At 39.7% G+C, this 25,909-nt stretch overlaps 2 protein-coding genes across 7 annotated transcripts; one reads left to right on the top strand and one right to left on the bottom strand.

Annotated features, from left to right (window-relative positions):
• Nucleotides 1-1,759: 1,759 nt before the first annotated feature.
• On the bottom strand, nucleotides 1,760-11,115 carry LOC108248989. Of its 2 annotated transcripts, XM_037980678.1 has the most exons (6): nucleotides 9,613-11,115; nucleotides 8,071-8,232; nucleotides 7,890-7,979; nucleotides 6,914-7,021; nucleotides 6,689-6,842; nucleotides 1,760-2,778 (listed from the first exon to the last, which is right to left on the bottom strand). In XM_037980678.1, exons 2-6 carry the CDS (start codon nucleotides 8,105-8,107, stop codon nucleotides 2,541-2,543), a joined length of 627 nt encoding a protein of 208 aa, XP_037836606.1. In that variant the 5' UTR covers nucleotides 8,108-8,232; nucleotides 9,613-11,115; the 3' UTR covers nucleotides 1,760-2,540. The 2 variants fall into 2 exon arrangements, with proteins under 2 accessions (XP_037836606.1, XP_017293566.1); XM_017438077.3 differs by lacking the exon at nucleotides 9,613-11,115 and having other exon boundaries at nucleotides 8,071-8,593.
• Nucleotides 5,364-20,719, top strand: ccr10 (chemokine (C-C motif) receptor 10). 5 transcript variants are annotated; one of them, XM_025011094.2, is made up of 3 exons: nucleotides 5,364-5,552; nucleotides 16,196-16,464; nucleotides 19,266-20,718. In XM_025011094.2, the coding sequence occupies exons 2-3, from the start codon at nucleotides 16,440-16,442 to the stop codon at nucleotides 20,402-20,404; spliced, it is 1,164 nt and encodes a 387-aa protein (XP_024866862.1). In that variant the 5' UTR covers nucleotides 5,364-5,552; nucleotides 16,196-16,439; the 3' UTR covers nucleotides 20,405-20,718. The 5 variants fall into 5 exon arrangements, with proteins under 5 accessions (XP_024866862.1, XP_017293565.2, XP_024866864.1 ...); XM_017438076.3 differs by having other exon boundaries at nucleotides 19,269-20,717; XM_025011096.2 differs by lacking the exon at nucleotides 16,196-16,464 and having other exon boundaries at nucleotides 19,269-20,718.
• Nucleotides 20,720-25,909: the final 5,190 nt, after the last annotated feature.

The raw sequence follows: 25,909 nt of genomic DNA, 5'->3' as shown, positions 1-25,909 counted from the left end.
TGACACTTAAGACTGGACAAGGATGCGTTATACCTTTTGTGACACGCCATCACTCTTTTTGTGAAGGCAACAGTGCGGCAAGTTGCTCCTAATCTTTAGTTTCTTCTCCTGAAGTTCTCTGGAGATTGAAAGTGTTTCACACTAACTGCACTGGTCTTTAAGAATCAGATGCTTTTTGCCTCAACAATCTACAGAAATAAGAGCAAGTTTTCCTCTGAATGCACGCATAAAACCTCCTTAATGTGTGGTCAAACTGCACCAATGCAGATAAACACTCTTCAGTTGGCGGCGCAGTTTCAGGTGCACATCTACTTTTGCAGGGAATTTAGGACTTAGCCAGATGAGCAGTTTCGGGTGAGTCTGTACCTGGGCCTGAGGTTTTGTAAACATGTTTTCTGACATGTCATATAAGCAAGCCTGTTGCAGAGGACCACTGTTCAGTTTATGTTTTAAATGCTTTGGAGTCACAGAAATTGCTCTGCCAGAATGCATATTTGTCCACACATACCTTACTTCCTCTATAACCAATTCACCTCTCATGGAAAAAGCAAATAATTATGAATGTTTAAATTGTAAAGCTAAATTCTGCTTTTTGTATATTTTATTATGATGTATAATGCACTGCACTGATTGTTACTTGGTTTGATGTCTTCAGTATGTTAGCTGTCTTTTGTTGTCTCACAGGACGGAGCACGACAAAGCGTCTCCGAGTGCTCGAGTCAACATAAGATGCTACAGATAGGTTGAATTCAGCTCATGTAAGATGCATGTTTTACAAATTTCCCTTTGATATTCAGAGCTGCAACCTCTCCTTCAAATCAATCTGCTGAGCCCTGAAAACAGCAACCTCTGTTTTTATTGGCCATCTTTACAATGTGGTATTCTGCAGATGATTGAGAATGAAAAAGTTTAAAATCTCTTCATTTGATATAAACTTATGATTAGTAAATATCAGACTAATTATTCTCCCTCGCTGCTGTTGCATGTGACAGTTGTGTGGTGAAAATGTATAGTTTTTGATAAAAGGACAAAACTAATTGAAACTTTGGCTCAAAGATGAATTTGCACATTCTTGTTTGCACATCAGTTGTTGCACAAACAGCAAATCACGTCACGCCTTTCCTGTCAAATTCATATTTCTGCAGTTTGTCCATTAGCAGCAGCTAATGCGGTTACATTAGCTGCTTTCACGACATGTTTGCCTCCAGAAGCTTTGAAAAAAACAAACAAATGTTTGAGTTATCCATTATTAAATGATAAAATGTGTAATTTCCTGTAAGTGCTGCTCGTTTCGGATGTCATCAATGAACATCCCAACAGCTTCTTCTACAAAGTAACTAAGTAACTAAGTTTTACTTTCAAATGTTTTATTTTTATTTCTTAAATCAGTAGAATAAAACTAACCTGTCAGACGACGGTCTAACCCAGCTCATGCTCTCTATCTTTTCATTTATTTATGTTGTTTTTAATATTAATTTGACAACAAAAGATGAACGTGCTCGTCCTTGTTTGCACGCTGATCGTACTTCAAGCAGCAAAGCAATATGTTACCTTTTTCCTGTCAAAATAAAAGCTTTCTTGCATATTAATCCTCAAGACTCTAATGCTGAAAAATTTTGAAGAATTTTTAAATCATCTGAATATTTTTACAGTTTGATTTGAATGTTTCTGTTTTTTAAAATCTCCCAAAATTAGATTTCTCACCTACAGCTCTGACTTTATAACCTGTCAAAGAAATAACAAGAAACATGCATTTTTCTCTTTATTTACTTTATTTTAGGAAAAACTCTTAAATGCATTTGTTTTATAAAAGCTGTGGAGACGTTTTGCTTCCTGAATCACAAAAACTAAACATGAATTAGTTCTGGAAAAACAAAAAACTTAAAAAGTTCTGCCAATAAAACCTTTATTTAGGCATATTTAGTTTTGTTCATTTAGCTCAAGTAGGTTAAAGCAAAGAGTTTGTTTTTATTTCCTGACAAACATCTGCAAATATTAAAACAGTTGTTTAACTTTCTCTGATCTTGTTGCAGAGATTTTCTTAAAAACAGAAAAAAAATAAGCAAGAAAGTCAAATAAAATCAGATCCTGAATTTTTCCTTTAATGTTTGAGAACAAAATGAATTATTTTGTTTTGTTTTAAAGCAGAACGCTGAATATGCAGGTCTGTCAGTTTAATACATTTAAACTTAAAAGTATATATTTATATGTATATAATATAACTGTAATGCTCTTTATCTTGTTCAAAGAAAATCAAACATAGCAACACTTTCCTGGTTTTAAATCTGTGGTTTCATGCAGCAGTGTTGGCACATGAGCGCCCTCCAGTGGTCAGCAGAAAAATCATTTAAATATTCTCCAAATTTACTGTTTAAGATAAAATGTGAAATAAATTATTTGTGTTTTCTTCCTGTTTGTCTCCTCTGAGACTTTTCAGGACTTTGGCTCATTCCTTTTTATGGTTATAGAGTAAAAGTTTATTATTATAGAGTTTATTCTAACAGCACATCGTTTCATCCATGTTCTCTAGGAGATTTCATTTAACTTTTCCTGACAGACAGATAAACCAGGACTGGGATGAAGCTCACAGGGATGATGGTGAGCGCCACCACCAGGCTGGTAGGAGCATCTTCAGCCTGAGCCTCCTCTTCCTCGGTGCAGTTGTGGAAGTAGCTGGAGTGGATGTCGAGGAAGAAGTCTTCAGTGTCAGGGTTTGGGTAATAGCATTCAATCTGAGAGGTCAGAATCTCCAAACAGACAGTCAGGTCATTATACGGTCTGCAGGAGGAGAGAAATCAGTATTTGATTAATAATTAGTTTAAGTCTCTTAAATGACAGTTCTAATGGAGGTCAGATTGTTAAAATATAAAAACCCGAGTTGCTTCTTTGCAGCTTTGTTTAAAACTAAAAGTCCATTTCTGACAAAGTTCTTTAAAATGTAAATAAAATCAAAATGTGATGATCTGTAAATCTCATGAACTCTGATCTGGTTTAGAATGAGCCGCAGTAAAATCAAATGCTTAAACTAAGAAACTGTGCAGTGTTTTAGAAAAAATAAGTTCATTATAGTTATTATGGCAACACATTTAAAAACAGATGTTCCAGATGTTTCTCCTCTTCTTCTGCCATCAGTCTGTAAACATCTGGACCTGAGGCTGTCCCATTCTGTCTGTTCAACAGTCCTGGATGGGAGCAGATGTTGTTCTAAAACCTGAGTCACTAATGCACCCCCATACCATCAGAGAGGCAGGCTGACCTCAGAACAGTTCTCCTCTTTGGTCCAGAGGAGACACATCTGTTCACATCTGGCTTCTTCTTTGCCTGATAGAGCTTTAAGCAGCACGGTGAACTGTGTTTACAGAACCAGAACCAGCCTTGACCTTTGACCTCAGAGGTTTCTACAGATTCTTCACATCTGTTGATGATGGAGATTCAGAGTCTTTGATTCAGGAACTTTATTCTGAAAGTGTTCCTCTGTTCTCAGACACTTCCTGTCAGCTTGTGACCCTCTGCCCATCTTCAGCCTCTAAAAGCTCTTTTTACCTGCAGAGAATTAACCTAATCTGTTACTAAATGCTCCTCCAGATGTTTCTTATATGCACCACTTATTCTTACAGCCTTTTGTTCCTCCTGAACCTTATTGTTTCCTTAAAATGGTGACATTTCTCAGTTGAAACATTTGACATGTTTACTGTGTTCCCCTCTGAATAAAATCAGGGTTTAGGAGATTATTCGCACTCTGTTTTTATTTACATTTTACACAACGTTCCAACTTTTTTCAGTATTAAGGTTGCATCAAACATAAAGTACGGCGGGTATGTGAGGGGCAGAACATTATTTAAAAATATTACACAAGAATATCAGACAAATGGAAATTAAAAAGCCAAAACACAGAGAATGGAACAGTGAATTTTAAATTGAGCTGAATTTAAATAAGTCTCAAATATTAAAACAGATATGTAGTGTTTGTATCAGAGCCAGGACAATTTGTTTACATGAAAAACAAGTTTCCAGTTGTTTTTAAATTTTTTAATTAGTTCTCATTTTATAGAGAAAACTGCAGCAGCTTTAAATAGTAAAAAGCATTTAACCTTATATTTAAACTACATGATTCGATGAGGACAATAACAGTTATTCCAGAGCCTGAAAAGCTTGTTTAGGACTTGGTTTCAGGATTAAATCAGTGAGTCGAGAGTTAAAACAACAACAGCTGCAGGTTTTGAACCGAATCGATCAAACTTCACAAGGAAACGCAGATTTTCTGAAACTGAAACCCTGAAGCTCTAAAATGTTGTGGCTCAACAAACGAGTAAAACTGGTGCGGTTGAACTACTTCCTGCCTGAACGTAAACACAGCAGATGACTGAGGCTGAGGGGTGGGGAGGAACCGGCTCAGACCCGGTTCTGATGATGGATATTTCCCCGGAGGGTTCACTGTTGTTGTTCCGGACATTCTGAAACCTTCACTGGTTTCTGGGTAACGTGAAAAACAAAACTGCTTTTTCACTTTAAACAAATCTGTAAGAATAACCTGCAGATTCACATTAAATCAGCAGTTTCTAAAATATGACCACTTAATTTAAAGTTTCAGGGTTTTGTATGCGAGTAAAAATATTTTGGAATCAAATAAAATTCTGTTATGTTCTGTCTTATAACAGTCTTTTTTATTTTAGAGACATCTAATTGTTTTTTATGGATTAAAAATTCTGTTTATGACTCAAACAGATGTTTGGGGGAGCAGTGTTTGAATAATGAGTTCATAAAGATCGATCAGAGAGCCACTGTTACTACAAATTATTATTTTTATATAAGATAAATAATTTGTTATCACCTAAAAATGTATAAACATGTTACCCTGTACGTTTTGGAGGACATTTTTTCTTAGTATTATACAAGCTTTAATTTATATTATTTATTTTTACATGTTTGTGTTAAAGTTTTTGTAAAATATGTTGTTTTATTGCCTTTGTTTGCTTTTTTCTTTCATTGGTGCAACTTTTGTTTATAAAGAGATTTATAGATTAAATTGATATAGGCTCTTTAAAAATTAGGTTGTTTTAAACCACAATGTTAACAGTTTTAAAAAACAGAAAAAAAATAAAACGTTATTTTTCAACAATGTTGGCGTTTTGAGCAGTTTTTGTTTGTTTCCTCAGATGGTGAAACAGCGCCCCCCCTGGATTCTAAAGGCTTATAATGGAAATCGCCATGTGGACAGAAAGGGTACTGCAGCTCGGCGTCACTGACGGGACACCAGGTGAAGCTAATTAATCAGATTAATCAAACTTGTCGTCGGTTCCTGTCGCGCTGATGTGAAGCTCTGAACGGATTTTTTCCTTAAAAGAAAAGGATTTTAATTTAATTTAGAGATAGTTCTTTGAACAAAATATGTTTTAGTGAGAGGAACAGTCGAGTTTGGCTTCGTTTTGCTAACAGGTTAGTTAAACGGGAAGAGGACAAATACCAACAAACTAAAGGATTTTATTTAAAAAGACACGGATTTGGACCGGACCAGTTCGGCTAGGCTCGTTAACAGGAAAGACAACTTTAAGGTAAGATGTGTTGTTTTTTTTCTTTCTCTCTCTTTTCTACCATCTTAAAGTTTTTCCCCATGTTGTCTCTTTAGTTGGAGGAATTTCCTGTTGAGGTTTTTATTTTTAAAACTCCAAACTTCTGGGATTAAATTTAAAGCTGTTTATGACCTGATTTAATCTAAAGATAAATAAAGATTGGTTAACAGATGGCGTCAGCTCCTGTTTCCGTTAAAGTTAACAAAAACAGGAAGTTGACTTAAAATCCTACAGCGCATGCGCACGGCTCTCTTCTCACCTCTATGGTATTTCGCATTTATGGAGCTTATTTCTTGTTTTTTTTAAGCTGATATTTGTCCATGTCTTCATCAGACAGTCAAATATAATCCACTGAGCAGGAATCAGACTGCCACATGTTCAAATGTTGATTCAGAGAAAACAAACAAACAAACAAACAAACACCACAGATAAATGATAAGATGAGTCCTCCTGTAGCTCTGCTCCGGTGAATGTCTTTGCTGCCAGCCACAGCTGGCAAATAAACAGTTTTCCTCAGTGTCAGGTGAGCTACACCTGTCTCAGAGTGACCTTTGACCTCCTGAGGCTGGTGGGCTCATAAGGAGCATGAGATGAATCTTATGTTTTTGTTTTATTCGCTAACACAATTCTTTTAGTGTCAGATGAGAATTTGACGTGCTGGGAGTTTGAAGTATGGTTTAGATTAACGTAAAGTTGACTTTAATTTAGTTTAAAAAGTTAAAAGATTAAAGACTTTGGGATGTTTTTAAACAAATAATCAGTTATTTTACACAAAATGATAAAATTTCCGTTTTCTTTCATCAGGAAAGTTGGATTATTCGGTTTTAAAGAACATTTATTTGTGTTTAAACGTTCAGAGTTTCCTGCTGCAGTCAGGAGGAGGTTGGAGAAGTTGAGTCTTTGGTTTTATCTCTTTAAATTCTTACATTTTTATTTTGTGAGTCAGTCCTCTCATCTGTGTTTGTCTGTTAGTAAAACATCAGGAAACAACGAGACAGATTTTCCTGGCAGCTAACTGAGCGTAGCAGACAGAAAACTGTCTGTAACTCTGTCGGGTGTGGAGCTGCAGTAGCTGAGAGTCCTCCTGAACTCGGGTGGAGGAGGTTGGACTCCGTTACCTGATGACGTTCTCCAGGACACACCGGTCTTCAGGGGGGATTTTCTGCATCTCTGCGTGAAAGGGTTCTCCACAGTAGATGTTTCTGAGCGGCACCAGCAGGTCCCGTCTGCAGAGTCTGTGAGGAAACTCGCTCTCCTGCTCCTGGAAGCTCTCTGCAGGAGATGTGATTAAAGCTGACACTCGGCTGCAGATGCACCGTCTGAGTTAGTTTGTTTTTACTCACCGTCATCCTCTGTGATAACCGCAGAGCTTCGGTTCCAGTTCAGTTCTTCAGGTTCTGCCGTCTCATCTCTGTGCAGAAAGGACGTCTGGTTGTTTGGTTCTGTTGGACCTGCGGAGCAACAAGTCGGGTCATTTTACTCAACAGCTTCTGGGAAAATAAGAGTCAAATATTTCAAATTGTAACAAGTTTGTTTCAGATAAAATGAGTCTTATCTTTTTGTTCACAACAATAATCTATAATCTGGTTAAAACTCCAAACTTGTTTTGTTTAAATCTCAAACAGTCTGTTAGTATTTTCATTTTTCTCACACTCTGTTATTATTGGATGTCAGCCTGATTTAAGATGGCCGCCACAGCCAACTGAACAAAAAAGACAAAAAGAAAACTTAAAACTCAGTCACATTTATAGATATCGAGCTAAAATTTGAGCATTTTCTTCAACTTTAATTCATCTTAAAACTGAATTAATCCTGTTAGCAAAATATCTCCTGAACAGCTGTTAATGAAAGTCATCCTGAACGCGTACTGATGAAATTATCTTTAAGGTTTGACTAAAACGGCGGGTGATAGGCATTCCTTAAATAAAACTCCTGACTTGTTTTTCTTTGACTTAAATCTTATTAAATATTTTAATAAAACATGATTATTTTATTTCATTATCAAATTATCTGATACAAAATGTTTTACATCAAACCTGAATATTTAAACATTTATCAGATTGGAAGTTTGCTCTCAGATAATTACTCAGTTTAAATAGTTTTAGTCCTAATTTTAAGGTTAAAATAACAATTTGAACATTTGATACAGAAACAACTTAACTTATCAAATAAATAAATGAAAACTTAATTTAAAAAGTCCTAATGTTGTTGGATAAAAATAGATTTCTTCTTGGACTTTAACTGTTTCTTTTTTTTACCGAGCTGCTGTAGAATAAATAACATTTTTTTTTTTTACCTGGAATAAAAAAAGGATCTTACTGTGTTTAGTTGGGAAAACGGTGAAAGTTTGGTTCAGAACGTCGTCCAACCTTCGCTCTGTGGTTCCGGCTGATTGTGACGCCACTGAACCTGCAGACAGACGCAGATCCTGGATGTTTGATTTAATCTTAAACGTGGAAGAAAAGATTTAAAAATAAATCCCTTAGAGTCAGAAACCCACCGAGGACGAGCGCAGGAAGGAGCAGGTAGATGGTCATGGTGGACGGAGAGCAGCAGGAACCTCTGAGGGACCAGAACCGGACGTCTTTATGGGCTCAGAAAGAAGCCCGGCCCTCTTTATCTCAGCTCCGCTCACGTGGAGGAGTCGATTCAGGCTCTGCTGCTAAAAAGAGTCCAGGAAAGAGCCGAAACATGAAGAGAAAACACCAGTTTATTTTATATAATAATCTTCCTGTGGTTTTATTTGTTAGGGATCATTCCTGCAGGTTGAGTTTTAAAAACTGAGCTGATTTCTGCTCCCAGACTGAAGGAAAGCAGAGAAATTACATTTCCTGTGAATGATTCAGTTAAAAGCTGCTGAAACTGTCCCGAAATGTTTAAATCGCAGAAATGTCAATGCAAGTTGATTTTGAACAGTTAAAGCTGTAGATAAAAATAGTTCAGTGACTTTGAAAGTTGCTGAGGAGGCTCATAGTAGGCAGAAAAAAACCTTAAAAACAGCAGAAAAATCCTTAAAAACAGCAGAAACAGTCCCTAAAAACAGCAGAACAATCCTTAAAAACATCCCAAAAAGCAGAACAGAACCTAAAAATAAACCTTAAAAACAGCAGAAACAATCAATCAGATGTCACAAATCAGCACAGCAAAAGTTTTCACCTTTTTTAAACTGAGATTATAAAAAACTAGACAAGATATCAAAAAGCTGAATGTCTTGTGTTTTCTTCAAACCTTGAACGGTGTTTCTAGGTGGAAGTTTGTTAAAGTAGTTTTTCTTTTAAACAGCAGGAAGATTTAACAGTTGAAAACAGAATTTCAATGTATTTCAATGAGGGGAAAAAAATGCTGAAAAACCTTTTAATATTTTAAAAAACCTAAAAGATATCAATACCAAAAGTCATAGCACCCTTCTCCTGAACGAGCTGAACGTTTTGATACCTGAATGGATGAAATCGACGAGTTAGATGCTGAAAACGGTACTCATTAATTTTAATTTTCTGTAAATGCATTATTCTCATACTGTGATGCTCTAAATGCTGCTTTCAACCTTCAACCAGTTAATTCCCCCGAGGTGGACTAAGGGTCTCAGTTATTCAATCATTTATTGCCAATATGTGTTTTTAATTTAACTAAATCTAAAGGTTGTTAAATTAAGATTAAAAAATTTAGTTAGAAGTACTTGTATACCTAGAACACTATTTTATAAATTATTTTTAACTTTAAAAACCTAACTGGTGCAGCTTCATTTTCCCTCTCGGTAGTTAAGTTTTAACAGATATGAGTCTCTAATATCAGCTGATTTAACCATCATAAGCTGGACTAAAAAACAAACAAAGTGATTTAATTAAATTCTGATCTTGGCTGAAAATGGAAGCGACTCTTGAATATTTTGAGAAGCTGTGTGGAAACTGGTGACGTCTCTGAAGGAGCTGTTTACTGAACTCGTCTTATATTTGGTATTTGTGGTGCAGAAGAAGACCACAGTGTTTACGGTTCCTGCTTGTCGAACCACGTTTCAGACGGAGGTGGGAGGTGCTGGTTTCACCTGTTTGCTTGTATCCAGGTGTGAATTTCACCATCAAGCTGCTGTCAGACTCCAGGAGGAGGCAGGAAGGCGGCTCTCATTATTTTGTTCTCGAGGCCCGGGCCGAACTGTTCCTCCCAGCTCCAAGTGTCCTGTGATTGGTCAGAAGTCGTTGTGGGCGTGGCTATGAGCTGTAATGGAGCCATTTTTGCTTCTGCTGTTAGAAAATCCAGCCGTCTTTACAGCTGATCCAGCAAAACTCAGAAACCTCTGAGCTTAAAGACCGCAGAGACAGGGGCGGCTCTTCTGGGCTGTGGAGGCCGGGAGGAGTGCTCCTCGGGCCGGGCGGCGTCGGGACACGCCCCCTTTGATTGCTCGCTATCATTCAGTCAAACGGCGAGTTCTGTCTCAGTCGGTTTAATAAACTTGTCTGGTCACGGCGAGGGAAGCAAACATCTGTACGAGGACAGGAGAGCTGAGACGTTTTAACGCCGCAGGAGGGAGGAGCTTTCTGGAGGAGGGAGGGGCCTCCCTGGGGAGGGAGGAGCTTGCTGGAGGAGGGAGGAGCCTCCGGGAGCTCTGATCTGATTGAAACGTGGGAAAAAGCACACCCGACGACCACCTGACCTCGAACCGACTTCTTCCCGTCTTCTCTGAGGTGTGCAGTAAAAAACGAGACGTTCTGACTGCCAGCCGCCTCCTTTCACTGAAACGAAGATCCTCCTGCTGTGGAGGACTCTCAGCTACTACCACACCAAACTTTAGCTCCATATTAGTCAAATGAAGCGACTCACAGCTGTTATCTAGCTGTGACGACCATCATGGATGTAGATCCAGTCATCACGTTCTGAAGGTTTCCTTGAACTCTCTGGTGGTCGGTGAGATATTTTGCTAACAGACCGGGGCCTCATCTTTCAGCGCTGCAGTCCTGGCGGGATTGTTCTGATGTTGTTGAAAGCGAGCGGCGCAGGCAGCTTCCTGTTCCTCTGCTGATAACTTCAGGGATTTCCTCCTCGGGGTTATCAGTGAAAGCAGATCTCTGGATCGGGACTGGACCAGAACCAGGAGAGAAAGAAAAACTCTCAGATGGTTTCTGTTCTGGGTTAAACGAAGCTGTCAGTTTTGGATTAAAATGTGCTCTGATGTGCGTGTTTATGGTTCTGACTGCGCTAAGAGGCAGCCTGAGATGAAAACAATAACTTCCTGTTCTGCAGGATGTTAAAGCTTTTTGTGATGGTCTATTTTCTCCTCAGCCTGCGAGACAGGAAGACGATTTCTGGCGTTTTGTTTTGCTGCGTGTCGACAGACGATTAGACACTGTTTGGTTTCATGTGGTTCAGGTGTTTGAGGATCCCGTTACTGCAGGCGTGGCGGTCTGATGACAGCCTCGTTATCGGGATTTGTTGACCTTTGACCTCTTTGTTTCCAAAGTAAAATCTTTGTCGTGTCCGTCGTCAGTGAGTTCTTCCAGCAGCCTGCAACAAAAATCAAACATAAACCTTACAGCTGCACACACACTTTTAAAACACGCAGGTAATAACTGTTAACGATGTATTTTTATAAAAAAGGAAAAGTTTCTTTTATCGTTTATAATCCACGGCGGGATGAAGACGGTAGCCTGCTGTTTGTTTTATTTATCGATGGTTTCAGCTGCAGAGAAGAAGTTCAGTGGTTTTGTTTTTGTATTTTTTTAAGAGGGATGTGGAGGAAATGAGTATTTTCAGTCCTGAGTCAAAGAGGGCTCTCTCCTCCTCTTCCTCCTCCTCTTCTTCTTCTGTGCTTTTTAACAAACTCCTCATATAAATCCTGATTTTACGTCTGGCTTCTCTGAATGTTCCTGATCAGTAAGAGCAGAAACTGAACCTTTCAGCGTTTGTTGAATCATTTAGTGACTCAGGAGCTCGGTGTGTCGGGTTCTGATTGGTTCGGTCCGGTTCGGTGTAGAACCTCGATCGTCTCGTGAGCTGAATCCTGTCGGTCGTGTTTCTGTGTCACTTTAATACCTTAAAGCGAACAGAAGAGTTGATTGACTCACACTTCAGGGTTCAGAAACAGCCCGTCTACAATCCGCCAACACATCAAATAAACCACACACACACACACACACACACACACACACCTCACGCTTCAGCTGCAAAATAAAAGCTGTTCCTTTCATAATAAAGTGAAGTCATGTTTAATTTTAGAGGTGAGGAGAAAAACGAATTTTAGGATGAAAGTTGATTTAATTCAGATTTTAGTTCTGTTTAAAAATCTCTGAGCAGATTTAATTTAAACCGTCTGAAAGGAAACATGACTTCAAGATGGCCGCCACAGCAAATACAGCAAACATAGATGGTTGCAGCTCAGTCAGATTTGCAGATATTGAGTTAAATGTTGGTGTGATAGTAGCTGAGAGTAGAACTGATCCTCCGAGCAGCTGTTCAGGAAAAGTTTGAAACGACCAGAAGCCTGCTTCCCCTCAGTTTCACACCTTCTGCTTCTCTTTAATCATCGCTTTCTGCTCGACCTTCTTCTCCTGCAGACTTTTCAGAAAACACCGAAGACTTTAGCTTTTTCAGGGTGTTACGTGTGGAAACTGATTTCTACAGCAATGAACTTTAAATTTAAAGCAGCAGCTGTTTGATAATAACGAGGGTTTCATGAACGCAGCTCGTTTACCGTTTCCAGCCTGTTTTTTTTTTTTTTTTTTGCTGATATTCACTCAGAAATTGTCTTTTTATTAAACGCTTCACTGCTCTGCTGTTCGTTTCCTTCCTTCTCGTGTACTTTTACCTTTTGTGGTGGTAAAAGTACACGGTTTTGTTTCTCGAACATCTGTTGGACAAAAACAAAGAATCTGAGCTTCAAACAAACAAAAATGCAAAAAGCTGCACAGTTATCAGAAAGGGAAAACAATTATTTAATAAAGATTCACATAATTATAAGTTACAGTGAACTTTTAGTGTTTTTGAAATAACTGAATTTATTAAATGCTTTAAAAGACGAGAGCAGAATCATACATCAAACATAATAATATTATTATTATTATTATCTGTTTCTAAATGATTGTTTTGTTTTCTGGGAAAAATAGATTTTTAATTGTCAGAAATTCCAACTTTTCCTACATTTAACCTAAAGATAATACATTAGTCCTTAATGATTAAATAATTAGTAAAATAAAAAATTCAGATGAATCAATAATTTCTAAAGTTTAGTTTCATTTCTGCTTTTATCAGGAAAAAAATCAAACAAAATGCAAATTAAGAATCGTGTTTACTAAAACTAACATTTAGTGTTTCCTCTTTTTGTTGTTGTTGTTGTTTGGTTTAGTTTGAGATAATCTGACGGCTCATCGGAGGAGAAGAGGGCGGCTCAGAATCAGACACACACACACACACACACACGGAGAAACAAACAACACGTAACAAACGGGGAGCAGAGAAACAAACAACACGTAACAAACGGGGAGCAGAGAGTTCAGATGGTACTAAGAAGTAATACTTGTACACTCAGAGATGTGTGTACTTGTACTATAACAGCTGCAGTGTGTCTGAGTTTTACTCGTTTGCTGTTTTTGTGTCTGGATGTTGAGGATCGCAGCGCTCGGACCGTCCCAGATCCTGAACGGTGGCTCAGCGGAGCGCCGGTGGTTCTGTCAGCTGTTACGAGGTTTGGGCCTCGTAAAATGACTAATAAACCGACGGCGTGGGGTTTTTAAATTTAAACTCAGTGTGATATTTGCTTTTTAAGGTAGATTAAAAACAAAAAGTAAATAAATAAAATGAATAAATTCCTCTTTTATCTGCTTGGATCGTTCCGCCGGCTTGCCTCAGAAACATTTACAGACAAAAACAAACTTTAAGAGATTTAATGAGATCTTTAGATGAAGTGCAGTCATAAAAAAAACAAACCAGTAAGACTTCCAAGGAATAAGAGTAAACTATGAGCGAGTTTTAGAAAGATGGGAGATAAAAAATAAAGAGCCCAATAACAACTCTGGCCTTAATTATAAAATATATAAAGGAAATTATAAAAGAAAAATGAGTTGATTTGGAAAAAAAAACAAATTAAATGTTGGTAAGAAATACAGACTCTGTGATACAGAAATTTGGCCCAAATATTCAACATTTAAACCATTTAAATGTTTTGACTTCCTAATAAGTCATTTAATGTGAAGAATTTTACATTTTTTGATACAAATATATAAACGTTTATAGTTTTATTTAACACTAATTCACTATAAACACCTGCAGATGTGAGTTATTGTTAAAATGAAAGTAATAAATGTAGTTTTAGCTGCACTTTTAAAGCAATAAATGCACCATAATTGACCTAAATGTAATTGGAGAGATTGTTTGTTTCTACATTTACCTGTTAGTTGAGTTCTCTGAAAGATTTTATGAACTTTTACATGCATCAGCATCTTTGTGAGGATCTCGGGTCATCACACGGACTGGAGATGCTTTTCTTTCAGTATTTTTATGATTCTAACATCGAGGCTTTCCTCTGCGAGTCACTTCTGTGCCTGCAGGCTGGATGCCAGCTTCTGTTCGGCCTAAACGTTGCTTTCAAGTTGAAGAGTAGGTCACCGGTTTCACACCCAGTTTGCATTAACCACACACATAAACAAGCAACGATGGGGAGGGATTAAATGAGAAGCTAACCGCACTGTGGATCAAGGATTGTCAACATCCGAGCGCAGCTGTCAACATGCCAAAAGTTCTCATGAGCGAAAGCGATGCAAAGCAGCCCATTGTGCATTTTTCTCATGGTCTGGAAACCAGCCAGTGTGGTCTGGTGTTTCTCATTTTTACCGTCTCTGCAGCAGCCGGGCGACACATCTGCACCGGGCCGCAGGCTGCAGATGTGTCTTAACAGGGTCCCAACGATGCAATTAACTGCCTGATTCTGTGAAAATTCACCTTGTTGAACTTTGTTTTCCTGACAGAAGTTATTTTGTTTAAAACAAGGCAATGAAATGATGTGCACAGCCTCAAATACAGTTAGACAAGCTGTGCACGTGAAGATAATTACTCATTTTCTTGTCACCACTTGTTGCAGAGGCTGCTCACAGTGTCACTCTCTCAACGTGAATTATCTGATTATTGCATCTTATTTTGAAAGGACGCTGGTATCCATCAGGTCGTAAATCTCTGTTCTCAGTCTGAAGTTGGAGCTGCGTTTGGTTTCACCGTCAGGGAGTAACTACTCGTTTCTGTTACCTCTTGCTGTCCTGTTGTTTTAATGAAAGCTCGTGACTAAAGGTGAAATCGGTTACCTCCCGAAACGACGTTAACCTCAGAGAAGTCAAAGTTCAGCCACCAGTAAAAACAGATCAAACCACATCTGGGTGGAACAACCAACTGGTACCAACCAGGTTATCTCTGCGTTTGTCCGCCAGCTGAACCTGCAGCTTGGCAAACAAATTCATTTAGTTTTTTGTTATTGATCCAAGTCAGAGCAGTTAAAGCTGGTGAGGATCTGTGTGCACACACCAGCCTGAGATGAAACGATGAAACAAACGCGTCTGTCAGAGTCAGAGTTTTAAACGATCCCTTTAACTCTGCGAGCAGCAGTGATGTGGTTGGACAGTAATTAAAGACGTGAACGCTAACTGGACTTCATGTAAAAAGCTGCAGCTGTCCAGCCGGGCTCCGTAAGGCTGTTTAAAATCTGGAACTGAGGTCAAACTTCGGGAAATTCCCCGTAAGGCCATGAGTCTTAGAGCCGTATGTCAGAAAATCATGTGCAACTTTCCTTTATTTATTCTCATGTTGTGTAATCCTCATTAAAGTTCCTCAAACTGTGAGTCTGGTGTTGCTGTCGGCCGTGGTCCTGCTGGAGCTCAGAAGAGTCGATCAAATTTAACTATTTAACAGAAAAACGAGAGGCGCCGTCTGCCCGTCTCAGGTGGGGATTACCCTCCCTTCGTTTCTCTGTCGTCCACCTGATCTCCTCCTTCATGCAGGTCACCTTTCCTCCTGAACCGGACTCTGGTCTGGGCCTGGTCACCATCTTAAACCACGAGGCTTTAATGAGGTCTGAGGACTGTCATAAAATATTTACACGTGAACCAAAGTTATTCTAAACTTATTTACTGAAGGCAAACAGTCTGCGGTGGAATAAATGCTCTGGATGACGAGTAACCACTAAACACAACCCAAAAGGTTTAAGAAAAAATATATACTTTTAATTCCTTTTGGTCATTAATTATTAAATTGTCAAACAGGATTTTTACAGCATGAAATCACTCGAACACGCAGAATCTGATTTTTAGTCATATTTACGACTGTTTCTGTTTGTGTGTTAACTTTCTGAGAGAAGCTGAGTAAATGTGTTACTTTCATATAACTGTAATCTGAAGACCTGTTTGACTAATTTAGTCGTAGATCCGACTTTTAAAAACACTTATCTGACCACAGAAGAAGCCAAAGAGAATTTAGGAACTGCTTTGTAAAAACAAACCACTTCTGGCGGAACTGCTTTTCTAACGTTTAATGTCTTGTTTTCGTACCAGATCATGTTTTGGATCTAATTCTGGCGTGGTTAAATTAACTATTTATAAAAAAACGTTTTTTTGTTAGAAACCGTGATTAAATCCTTGCTTGCTGATATTCTGCAGATCAAAAAGCATGTGAGGCGTTTCAAAATCAAGAGTCACCGTGTGACATGTGACCACGCTGCAGAAAATGTTGCGTTTGTGCTCCCATTGGTTGGCATGAAGAGTCGGCTGAAAAGTCGCCGGGTGCATCGAGGTCAGCAGCGCCGGTTTCATTGGCTCGTGGTGGCTGAGGCTGAGCCCACAGCTTGTTTTTAAAGAGCGCCGGGTTGACAAATCTGAGCTGTTTCTGCAGGAAGACCTGGAAATGTTCAACGCCTCCAACACCACAGGTAAGCTCACCTATGGAAGGTTTTTACTTTATTAGCTTAATATATAACCATCTGAGAGAAGCTAGCGGTTAAACTTTTTTAAAGTTTAAATATTCTGCAAGAAGGTGGATAATAAGAAAACACAATTTTTAAAAATAGAGGATTTTTTCTGTAAATTGAATAAAGTTCTCCACATTTGTGACCAATGATAAGATCTTTATTGTTCGATTTTAAGGCAGCTGTAACCAATAAAGAAAGCCTCACATTCAGACAGCCAGCAGCTGATTTTAAACGTTAAATTTAGTTTTTTACAACCATGAATCCACAAAGCCGAGCCTTGAATTGGTGTGGTTGTGGTTCATGACAAATCTGAGCCCACACATGACTCATTCACAGGATTTTTGTTGTTGTCGACTACCGGGTCAAATAAATTAATTTATTTACTTTTCCCTGATATTTTAAAAGGAAAATAAAAAACTAAATGCTTTTATAGTTGCATGCAAAAAGTCCACGTTTGCTACAACTAAAAATATTGATAAGAAGCTGCTCGGCCGACGTTGATGGTTCAAACTTTCAGAAACGAGGAGCGAAAACTGAGTCAGACCGAGCAACACGATGATCTCACTTTCAGCTTGATTTAAATTTACTGTCGAGTTTGCAGAAACGGGAACAAACTTTCTATCAAGTCAATAAAAGGGATTATTTGGTTGCATTCCTTAAAATCCTCAAAATTAAAAGCAAACGATTAATTTCCAAAGCGGCGTGAAAACAAACGGAAACATCAATTAAAATGAGCTTTTTTTAAATGATCCATCTGATTACCAAATTTTATCATTTAACTTAGTCGTGGCAAAATATAAAATATGCATTTTATTGGAAATTATTAGTGATCGAACAGAAAAAAATAAACAAAAAAAGCATATTTGTCTAAGAATATTAGATTCAGATACAATGTGTCAAATTTTAACATTTGATTCAGAGAAAAAACTAATAGTTTAAAAAAAAACAAGCATTATTATTATTATTAATAAAACGGGAAATAATCTGCAGTTGCGGCGGTGCAGGCTGTAATTTGGAGTTGATTTTTGCGTGTTTCGGTCTGCAGGTGCAACTTGAAAGAACAGAAATCTAACTGATGTTTTTGGCAGAACGAGCGCGAAACGAGAAATCGACTGATGTCTCGAAATCATCAAAGGTAGACGAGACAACCGAGTCAGAGCCGGAGAGGAAGGAGGTCTGGTGGCGTGCAGCCCTGAATGTTATCTGAGCAACAAAAAGCGACGAAATCTACAAAAAAAAGTTTTTTTTAAATATGAGCGGACTGAGAACAGATCCGTGTTGGACTCCTTCACAAACCGAACCGTCAAGGATTTATTTTTATTATTAGTTCGGTGCTTTTAATGTTTTATATTTGAGAGAATAAAATCTTAGAACAATTTAATTTTGTAATAATTTTTCAGCAAACACTGTTGATTCCAACATGATAGTTTAGAGTTTCTTAAAAAACAATTAATTTTCTCCTGATTACTCGAAGTGTCACACCAACAAACGCCGAGCGTTGAGTCAACATTCTCTGTTTTCGTATTTTAGCACCTTAGCTCCGGCGTGCTTTCAGCTGTTTTAATCCTTCAGCTCGTTTGTGAGACGGAGCTCTGACTTTTAACCTTTTATTAAAATAATCCCTCTGAGGATTTAAGGAACCGTCTTTATCTTTAAAATCTCCTTTACTGTGCTAATGCTAATGCTAGCACAGGTTGCTACCTTTAGCTTTTAGCTACCACGTTTAACTTTCAGCTTCTTCTGCAGAAATGCAGCGTGAAGCTGAGTTTTTAATCGATTTTGATGAAATTTGCTACGTTGGTTTAAGACGCATCCTTAAAAAGAATTTCTCGGCTCGTCCACGCTTTAAAGACCTAAAATATTCACTCCGTCTCACATTTCGTTGCTCCTCCGGCTGAATTCTTTAACGTTTCCGTCTGCAGATCCCTGCCTGTCAGACGAGCTCTAATCTACAAAAGATTTTCCTCTTACCTTTCAGGAAAACTCCTTAAGTCGGACCAAACCTCTACGTAACAAAGTTAAGAATAAAAAGCATCGTTTGCCTGTCTGCCGCCGAGGCACGTACTGAAACATGAAATGATTGTGGAAACTGTCTTTAAAGGCTGTTAGCACGCGACTCTGACTGATCTGTGGCCCTGCAGGCTGCCCACGGTTTCCCCTGTGCCAACGACCCGATGCCAGAGTCACGCAACCCGGCTCGCTGTGACTAAAATATCACAGCTGCTTACTCAAAGTGAGGAGCCGAGCAGCAGGTCTCCGACTTTCGACCTGCCACGATTTCCTGACGTCTTGATGTGAGGGGAAGGGCTCTGCTCAGAACGAACCCAAACCACAAGTAAATAGGAACTTTGCAGGTTTTTGAGCAATAAAAAGTCCTCACGCAACTTCGTCTCGCCTTGGCATTTGACAGAAACCTGAAATGACTCATGATATTCAGTATCGACACATCAGATCACGGCCTGCTGTGCCGTTCAGCCCAAACTGCAGCAGCTTGTAGATGAAATGATTAAAGCTTGAGTCAAACTACTTCTTTTAGCTGTTAAATTATCCTAATGTTCAGCATTAATATCCCTTCAAATTCTGCTTCAGCTGCTGGCTCCTATCTGTTGTTTTATGCTCCTTTTAGCTACTTTAGCACCAACACATCTTAAAGAAATACTTTGGGAAGTCGTAGGTGTAAAAGTGAGCCTGTTGGTCACGTTGGTTCATCTTCTCTGCAGTTCAGGACAGAGAGATTTATGCCTTTCCTCTGTTTCTCCCAGCAGCGATGGATTACAGCACCGCTGACTTCCAGAACTACTCTGAATATGATAACGGCTCTTATCTCGATGAAGAGGACGCCTCTGACTGGTGTGAGGCTGGCGAGCAGCAGGAGCACGTCATCAAAATGTTTCAGACGTGTGCCTTCTGTCTCATCTTTCTGCTCGGCATCATGGGAAACTGCCTGGTGATCACCACCTTTGCCCTCTTCCGCCGCTTCCGGCTCCGCTCCATGACCGACGTCTTCCTGTTCCACCTGGCGCTGGCGGACCTCCTGCTGCTCCTCACGCTCCCCCTGCAGGCCACCGACACGCACCTCGGTTGGATCTTCTCCGAGTTCCTCTGCAAAGCCACACGCGCGTGCTACGCCATTAACACGTACAGCGGGCTGCTGCTGCTCGCCTGCATCAGCGTCGACCGCTACATGGTGGTGGCTCGAGCCCAGGAGATGCTGCGGCTGCGCAGTCGGATCCTGACCGCAGGGAAGGTCGCCACTGTGGGGGTCTGGATCGTCGCGGTTCTCCTCAGCCTGCCTGAAATCCTCTTTTCAGGAGTTTCCAGCAACCAAACTAACCAAACTTACTGCGTCGTGCAGAAGAGCGGGCAAGCCAAGATGGCCACCAATGGAGCCATCATTGCGGTCTTCTGCGTGTCCCTCTTCATCATGGTGATGTGCTACACTTCCATCGGTTTGGTGTTGTGGGAGGGGCACCACCATCGGCGAGGGAAGCAGTGGCACCGCCAGCGCACGCTGAAGCTGATGGTGGTTCTGGTGCTGGTGTTCCTGCTCTTCCAGCTGCCGTACACCGTGGTGCTGTCCCAGAAGCTGGTGGGGCAGTTCTGCGGTCTGCTGCTGGAGTACATCACCTGCACGCTGGCGTACACGCGCTGCTGCCTCAACCCCATCCTGTACGCCCTGGTCGGCGTGCGCTTCCGGAAGGACGTGCTGCAGCTCGTGCACGACTCGGGCTGCCCGTGTGGCTTCCACGTCAGCCTGCAGACGGCGAGCTCCACCTCCATCTCGGCCGCCTCCCCAGCCCTCACCGTGCTCTCGGCCTGCTCGCCAACATCGCCGGATCGCAGCAACTCCAGCAGCGACGCGGCGGCTCCCCTCAAGTTCCAGTTCCCAGCCTCCAGATGAACCCAGGAGGGGAAACCATGACACGTCTGTAAATCTGAGGAGAGCTTCTACCTTACTGTCGAGATCTTTCACCTCAGTAACCACTGAAGACATGAGCAGCTTTTATTTCACACTGTTGTTACGACTTTCATATAAAAATAAACACAAATCATTAAATTGACTCTTTTCAAACTCATTTAAACATCAGGATGGTTTAAAAAGATCTGAAGTTTTGTTTTTTGTACATTTTCTGTAACTTATTAATGCTGTTTAAATGCTTGTTTTTAAATAAATCTCATTTTTATTGAAATGTATCATATAAATAAACTTCTTATTTTACCAGAATCATAGTTCTGCTCGTCTTTTGGGTTGGTTTATAGATTTCAGTAACTTTTCTGTAGTTTGATCATTGACCTCTGTGCGGGTTTTAGGAAAACTGATTATTTGATGTCCAGATTTTTTAAATTTACAGAAACTTTTATCTTTTTTGTTTGACTCTCGGTGGAGTTACGAGTTCAGACGAAAGCAGCTTCGTTTCAGCTTTTTATCATAAGATCTTTAAAACTTTAAAACTCCGGCATGAAACTCCGGGTGACAGGCATTCCTTTCTTATTTCTTAATGGATCAGTTAAAGACCTGAGCAGGAAATGAACTGCTGTTCTCTCTAAAATAAAAGGATTTGGAGGGTAATGTAATTGGCGCTGAAAGTACCTTTAAAAGCCACATTCACCCTTTACATAAATTCTGCAGCATTTCCAGTCTGGTGGTGGTCCAGGTGGTGAACCTGACTGGGTAGAGATGACTGAAGAGTCTGTTTCACATCCTACTGAAGCAGACGCCGATCAGATGGAGGCCTCTCCATCACAGAAAACGACAGATAGAAATGTTTCCGTGACGGAGACGGAGACTTTAAAACACACAACAGTTTCACCACATCAATAATAAATAAAAACTACCAGATGTTTTAACTGAAAAGCTGCAGGTTCTGCTGCTGAGGAGCTCCAGGTGTGAGTTAACACAACGCCAGAGCGGAAAGACATCAGCAATGACCTCAGAGAATCCATCTGGGAAGGGTCAAAGGTCATTTTCAGACTATCTGGAGTCCATCGTTCTACAGAGAGGAAGATTATTCACAAGAGGAGACATTTAGGATCAGCTGCTGATCTTCACCCTGAAGGTCAGACCGTGCAGTGAGCTCCATCTCAGACTCTACAGCCTCAGTCAGCAGGTTAAAGGTCAAAGGTTAAAGCCTCTTCTCTCTAAAAACAACATGGCAGCTCAGACTTCTGGAGCAGAACCAGGACAGATGTTTACCCAGAATGCACTGCAGCTGTCAGCACGGTGGTGGAGGGCTGATGGTTTGGGCTGATTCTGGAGTCAGATGTGACAAACAGGACAATGATCCCAAACACAGCAGAACGGTCCAGAACCAGAACCTCAGAGAGCTGAGCAGAAACATTAGAGACGAGACTTTTATCACACCTGGATGTTCTCGATTCTTTTAATGTTAAAGTTAAAAGTTGTTTTATTTCAGAAACACCAACCTGCCGCCGTCTGCTTTAAAAACTCGTTTCTGAAAGATTTACACAAAACTGAGTCACGGTTGGTTTCACAGGGTTTTCGTCCACGAGCCTCAAGATGAGAGAAAAAAACAAAAAGAAGCTGAGAGTCACATTAAGATGTTGCAACTTTAACCACAAGCTGCTCTGAAACGATCAGCAGCAGCTTGTTTTTCTTCAGGGAACTGAAAAGCTGCCGAATTTCACAACTCAGACTCTGAGTCCTTCATCTGAGGGCGTTTCAGAATTATTTCTATTTATAATCAGTTATAATATGTCCTGTAAACAAATACAGCTTGTTGTTTTTAATTATAAAACTCATGCATGTTTTTGTTTTTATCAAAGTGTGAAATTAAGACATTTTATGGTCAAATATTCTGATTAACTTCCTGTCAGCTTCGGGACGATTTAAAGTTTTTACAGCTGTTATAAATTAACATTTGTTTTCAGTTTTTTAAAAACTGCTTCAGTCTGTATTTCCCTAATTGGAGCTGTAGAGGTTTAAATTTACAAACTCAGCTAAAAAAACAAGAAAACAGCCTCAGCTGTCATCAGATTCTGACTCCTTTCAGGCTTTTCAACATTTCATTTCAGCACATTTTACAGGACAGAGGACGTCCTTTAAAAGGACCTCATTATCCTGCAGCTAAATGTTTCCATCCGAGCCGAACTTCAGCTGCTGATCTGAGGGACAGTTTGTTTTTTATTTTCTGGTTTTAGTTCCAGATCTGATCATCTTTTCTCATAACAATGGTTAATCAGTGACCGGCTGTGTTTACCTGCAGAAACGGCCGAAGAGACTGAAGGAGGGGAACGATGGAGACGTGTTGGACGGGGACGTGTGGGACGGAGACACGTTGGACGGAGACGTGTGGGACACAGTTGACGTTGGACTCGCCCGTCTGGCAGAAGGTTTGTAAACTCCTCGCATGTTTGAACGCTGAAACATTTTATGTATTTAAGTGCAGTTCGGAAACGCGGGTCCGCACTCAACGTAAACAAAAGCTGAATCGAACCTCAGGGAGTCACATGACCGACCCAATAAAACCCGAGAGGTCAAAGGTCGACCTGTTTCTGGAGGGAAGCAAACAGCTGCTCACAGGAACCATCGATACGAAGGACAACAGACTTTATTTATTTATTTATTTGTCTTCGTGTCTCTGCAGCGAGGAGCTTCAACATCTCAGTTTTCTCCACAACTTTTCCTGAAGGTTGTTTACTCTTTTAGAAACAAACAAATAAATAAACAAATCTAACAAGCCGAGGATTATAGATTATTTTTATTTAAATAATTACAGCAGGTAGGAGCAAACATTTTATTATTATTATTATTATAGCAGGGCACAGTATGGCTCAATAATACAGTTTTGTTGTCTTTGAGCAGATATTTAATTTGAAAATAACCTTTTTAAATATAGTTTTTATAAATTTAACATCAAAACAAAAAGTCACTGATTTTAAATTAATTTATTGTCAAAGAGCAGAAGTTAATAAAGTCAATAAAACGATTAAAGATTAATTAAAAATGACCCGAACACATAAAAAGTTAAAAAACTGAACAGTTATTTTTGTTGGATAATTCAGATCTTTTATTCTTTTCTGTCGACCATCACAGTGTTTTGTTTCTTTCTGGTGTTTAATCACCTGAAGCATCTAATAGGTAAAGTTTCTGACAGCTTCCTGCCGTGTCTCTTCAGGGGACGTTCACCTGACCTAAATAAAGTTCCTGGAAACATCAGATCTCACTTTAAAACCTCAGACCTTATCGCTCCGCTCCTCCAACGTCTCCGATCGTTTTCTGACGTCGACTGATGATGGTCTGAGCAGCAGACAGTTTGGGTTCAACCTGCTGCACAACAGCTGATGATAAAATTTTCAAAATAAAAGCCCGCTGCCTCTCGGCGCAGAAGGTTGAGCCGTCTGTCGGCACTCGGAGGATCTGCTGAGGATGACTCTCAGCTACTACCTCACCAAACTTCAGCTCCACATCCGACTCAGTTCCAGCCGTTTTTATCTGTGGCGGCCATCTTGAATTGGGTCCAGAAGTTAATCAGTTGTAGGCGCGTCTGTGATTGGTTTCATTAAACTCCACCCACTCATTCAGGAGATATTTCGCTAACAGACAGACAGGTGATTACTGTTTAGCTCATCTTTCATAAGAAATTAGTTCTCTTTAATCTGACACTTTTATAAACTTTAAACATGGCGTTTTGATCATTTTAGGAGATTTTATACTGAAAGTTTCTCTGTTTAAGAAACAAATCGTTGGATTGTTTAACTGAGTTTATAAAACCTGATTTTAAGTCTTGTGCTGTAATAACTGCAGACAGTAAACACCTGGAGGGTTAGCTGTCAGGTGATGAAGAGTAAAATCCTCCTGCAGTGTCACATCTTCACCACTAGATGTCAGCATTGTGCTGCTGGATTATTCTGTTTTAAAATAGCTGCAGAAAAAACATCATATTTATGATTAATCTTCTTCTCTTTGGGATCAGATGTGAAAACTAACTTTTCTGTTACTAATTTCTGATTTTGTGTCGAAACAGATAAATCTTTAATATTTACAGTCGTTGTTCATTAAATCTACAACTTGCTGACAAGTATTAATGACTTCAGAGCTGCCAAAAAGGAAACTTTAGTTTTTTCTTTAAATTATTTTGGAAGAATATTTAGTTTTCATTGTTAAAAAGAATCATCTGCTTTTATTTGTTTAAGATAATTAATAAAAAATAAATTAAAAAATCCCTGAATAAGTAGAGCTTAAATCATTTGCATGGGAATAAAAATAAAATAAATTAGGTTTAGTTTCTACAACTGAAACTTTTCTTCTGATCAAAGTTTGTAAAAATTTGTTTTGGGATTAAAATAAAAATAAATGAATTATTAATCTGTGAAGACCAAACTTTTAATCATAATTTTATTAATTTTAATCCAAACTAAACCACCTTTACAGCTCAGCCTCTAAAGGAACAATAATAATAATAATAATAATAATAATAATAATAATAATAATCTTTCCTTCAGCCTTAAACAATAGAAAATAAAACCCTTCCCAGCTGGAAGATGTTTTCTCTGCCTCGTGTTACAGACGAGTCTCGGGTTCTGCAGCTTCTGTTTGAGCTCATTATTTATTAAAACGCCTCTCTGTTCTCCTCTGACCAAACCGAGGTTAGACTCCGGATAAACTCCGGATAAACTCCGGATAGACTCTGGATAGACTCTGGATAAACTCCGGATAAACTCCGGATAGACTCCGGATAAACTCCGGATAAACTCCGGATAGACTCTGGATAGACTCTGGATAAACTCCGGATAAACTCCGGATAGACTCCAGATAAACTCTGGATAAACTCCAGATAGACTCCAGATAAACTCTGGATAAACTCCAGATAAACTCCAGATAGACTCCGGATAGACTCCAGATAAACTCTGGATAGACTCCAGATAAACTCTGGATAAACTCTGGATAAACTCCAGATAGACTCCGGATAGACTCCAGCCCGGAGCCCACAGGAAGTCGCTCTACCTGTTCCTAAAACGTAACATGGAGGCATTAGGACCCAGAGTTCTCTCAGCTGCTGGTGTCTGCAGCCTTCAGTCTGTCTCTGTCCCTGCTGCTCAGGGACAGAGACAGGGACAGGGACAGCTGCTCAGTCCCACAGAGTCCCACAGAGTCCCACAGAGTCCCACAGAGTCCCAGAGAGTCCCAGAGAGTCCCAGAGAGTCCCAGAGAGTCCCACAGGGTCCCACAGAGTCCCACGGAGTCCCAGAGAGTCCCACAGGGTCCCACAGAGTGCGTCCAGGACCGGATGGAGGACCAGCAGAGGTCTGAACCTTGACTCTTTAGTTTTTTAGGTTCCTCCCTGAAGAAGTGACTCTTTTGTTGGATTTTAGTTTTTATTTTTGACTTTCATCCTGATCAGAAGCTGCAGGATCTGAACTCCTCCTCCTCCCCTCCCCTCCTCCT

The sequence above is a fragment of the Kryptolebias marmoratus genome, linkage group LG17, assembly GCF_001649575.2.
Source record: "Kryptolebias marmoratus isolate JLee-2015 linkage group LG17, ASM164957v2, whole genome shotgun sequence".
Taxonomy (NCBI): domain Eukaryota; kingdom Metazoa; phylum Chordata; class Actinopteri; order Cyprinodontiformes; family Rivulidae; genus Kryptolebias; species Kryptolebias marmoratus.
This window is presented reverse-complemented; position numbering and strand designations above follow the sequence as displayed.

Excerpts from the sequence above, each read along its gene's own strand:
- LOC108248989 (XM_037980678.1), bottom strand. The coding sequence starts at position 8,107 with ATGACCATCTACCTGCTCCTTCCTGCGCTCGTCCTCG. Across the intron at positions 7,980-8,070 it reads CCTTCCTGCGCTCGTCCTCG|GTTCAGTGGCGTCACAATCA; the intron begins GTGGGTTTCTGA and ends GTCTGTCTGCAG. Across the intron at positions 6,843-6,913 it reads GGTTATCACAGAGGATGACG|AGAGCTTCCAGGAGCAGGAG; the intron begins GTGAGTAAAAAC and ends CATCTCCTGCAG.
- ccr10 (XM_037980677.1), top strand. The coding sequence starts at position 16,440 with ATGTTCAACGCCTCCAACACCACAG. Across the intron at positions 16,465-19,265 it reads CAACGCCTCCAACACCACAG|CAGCGATGGATTACAGCACC; the intron begins GTAAGCTCACCT and ends TGTTTCTCCCAG.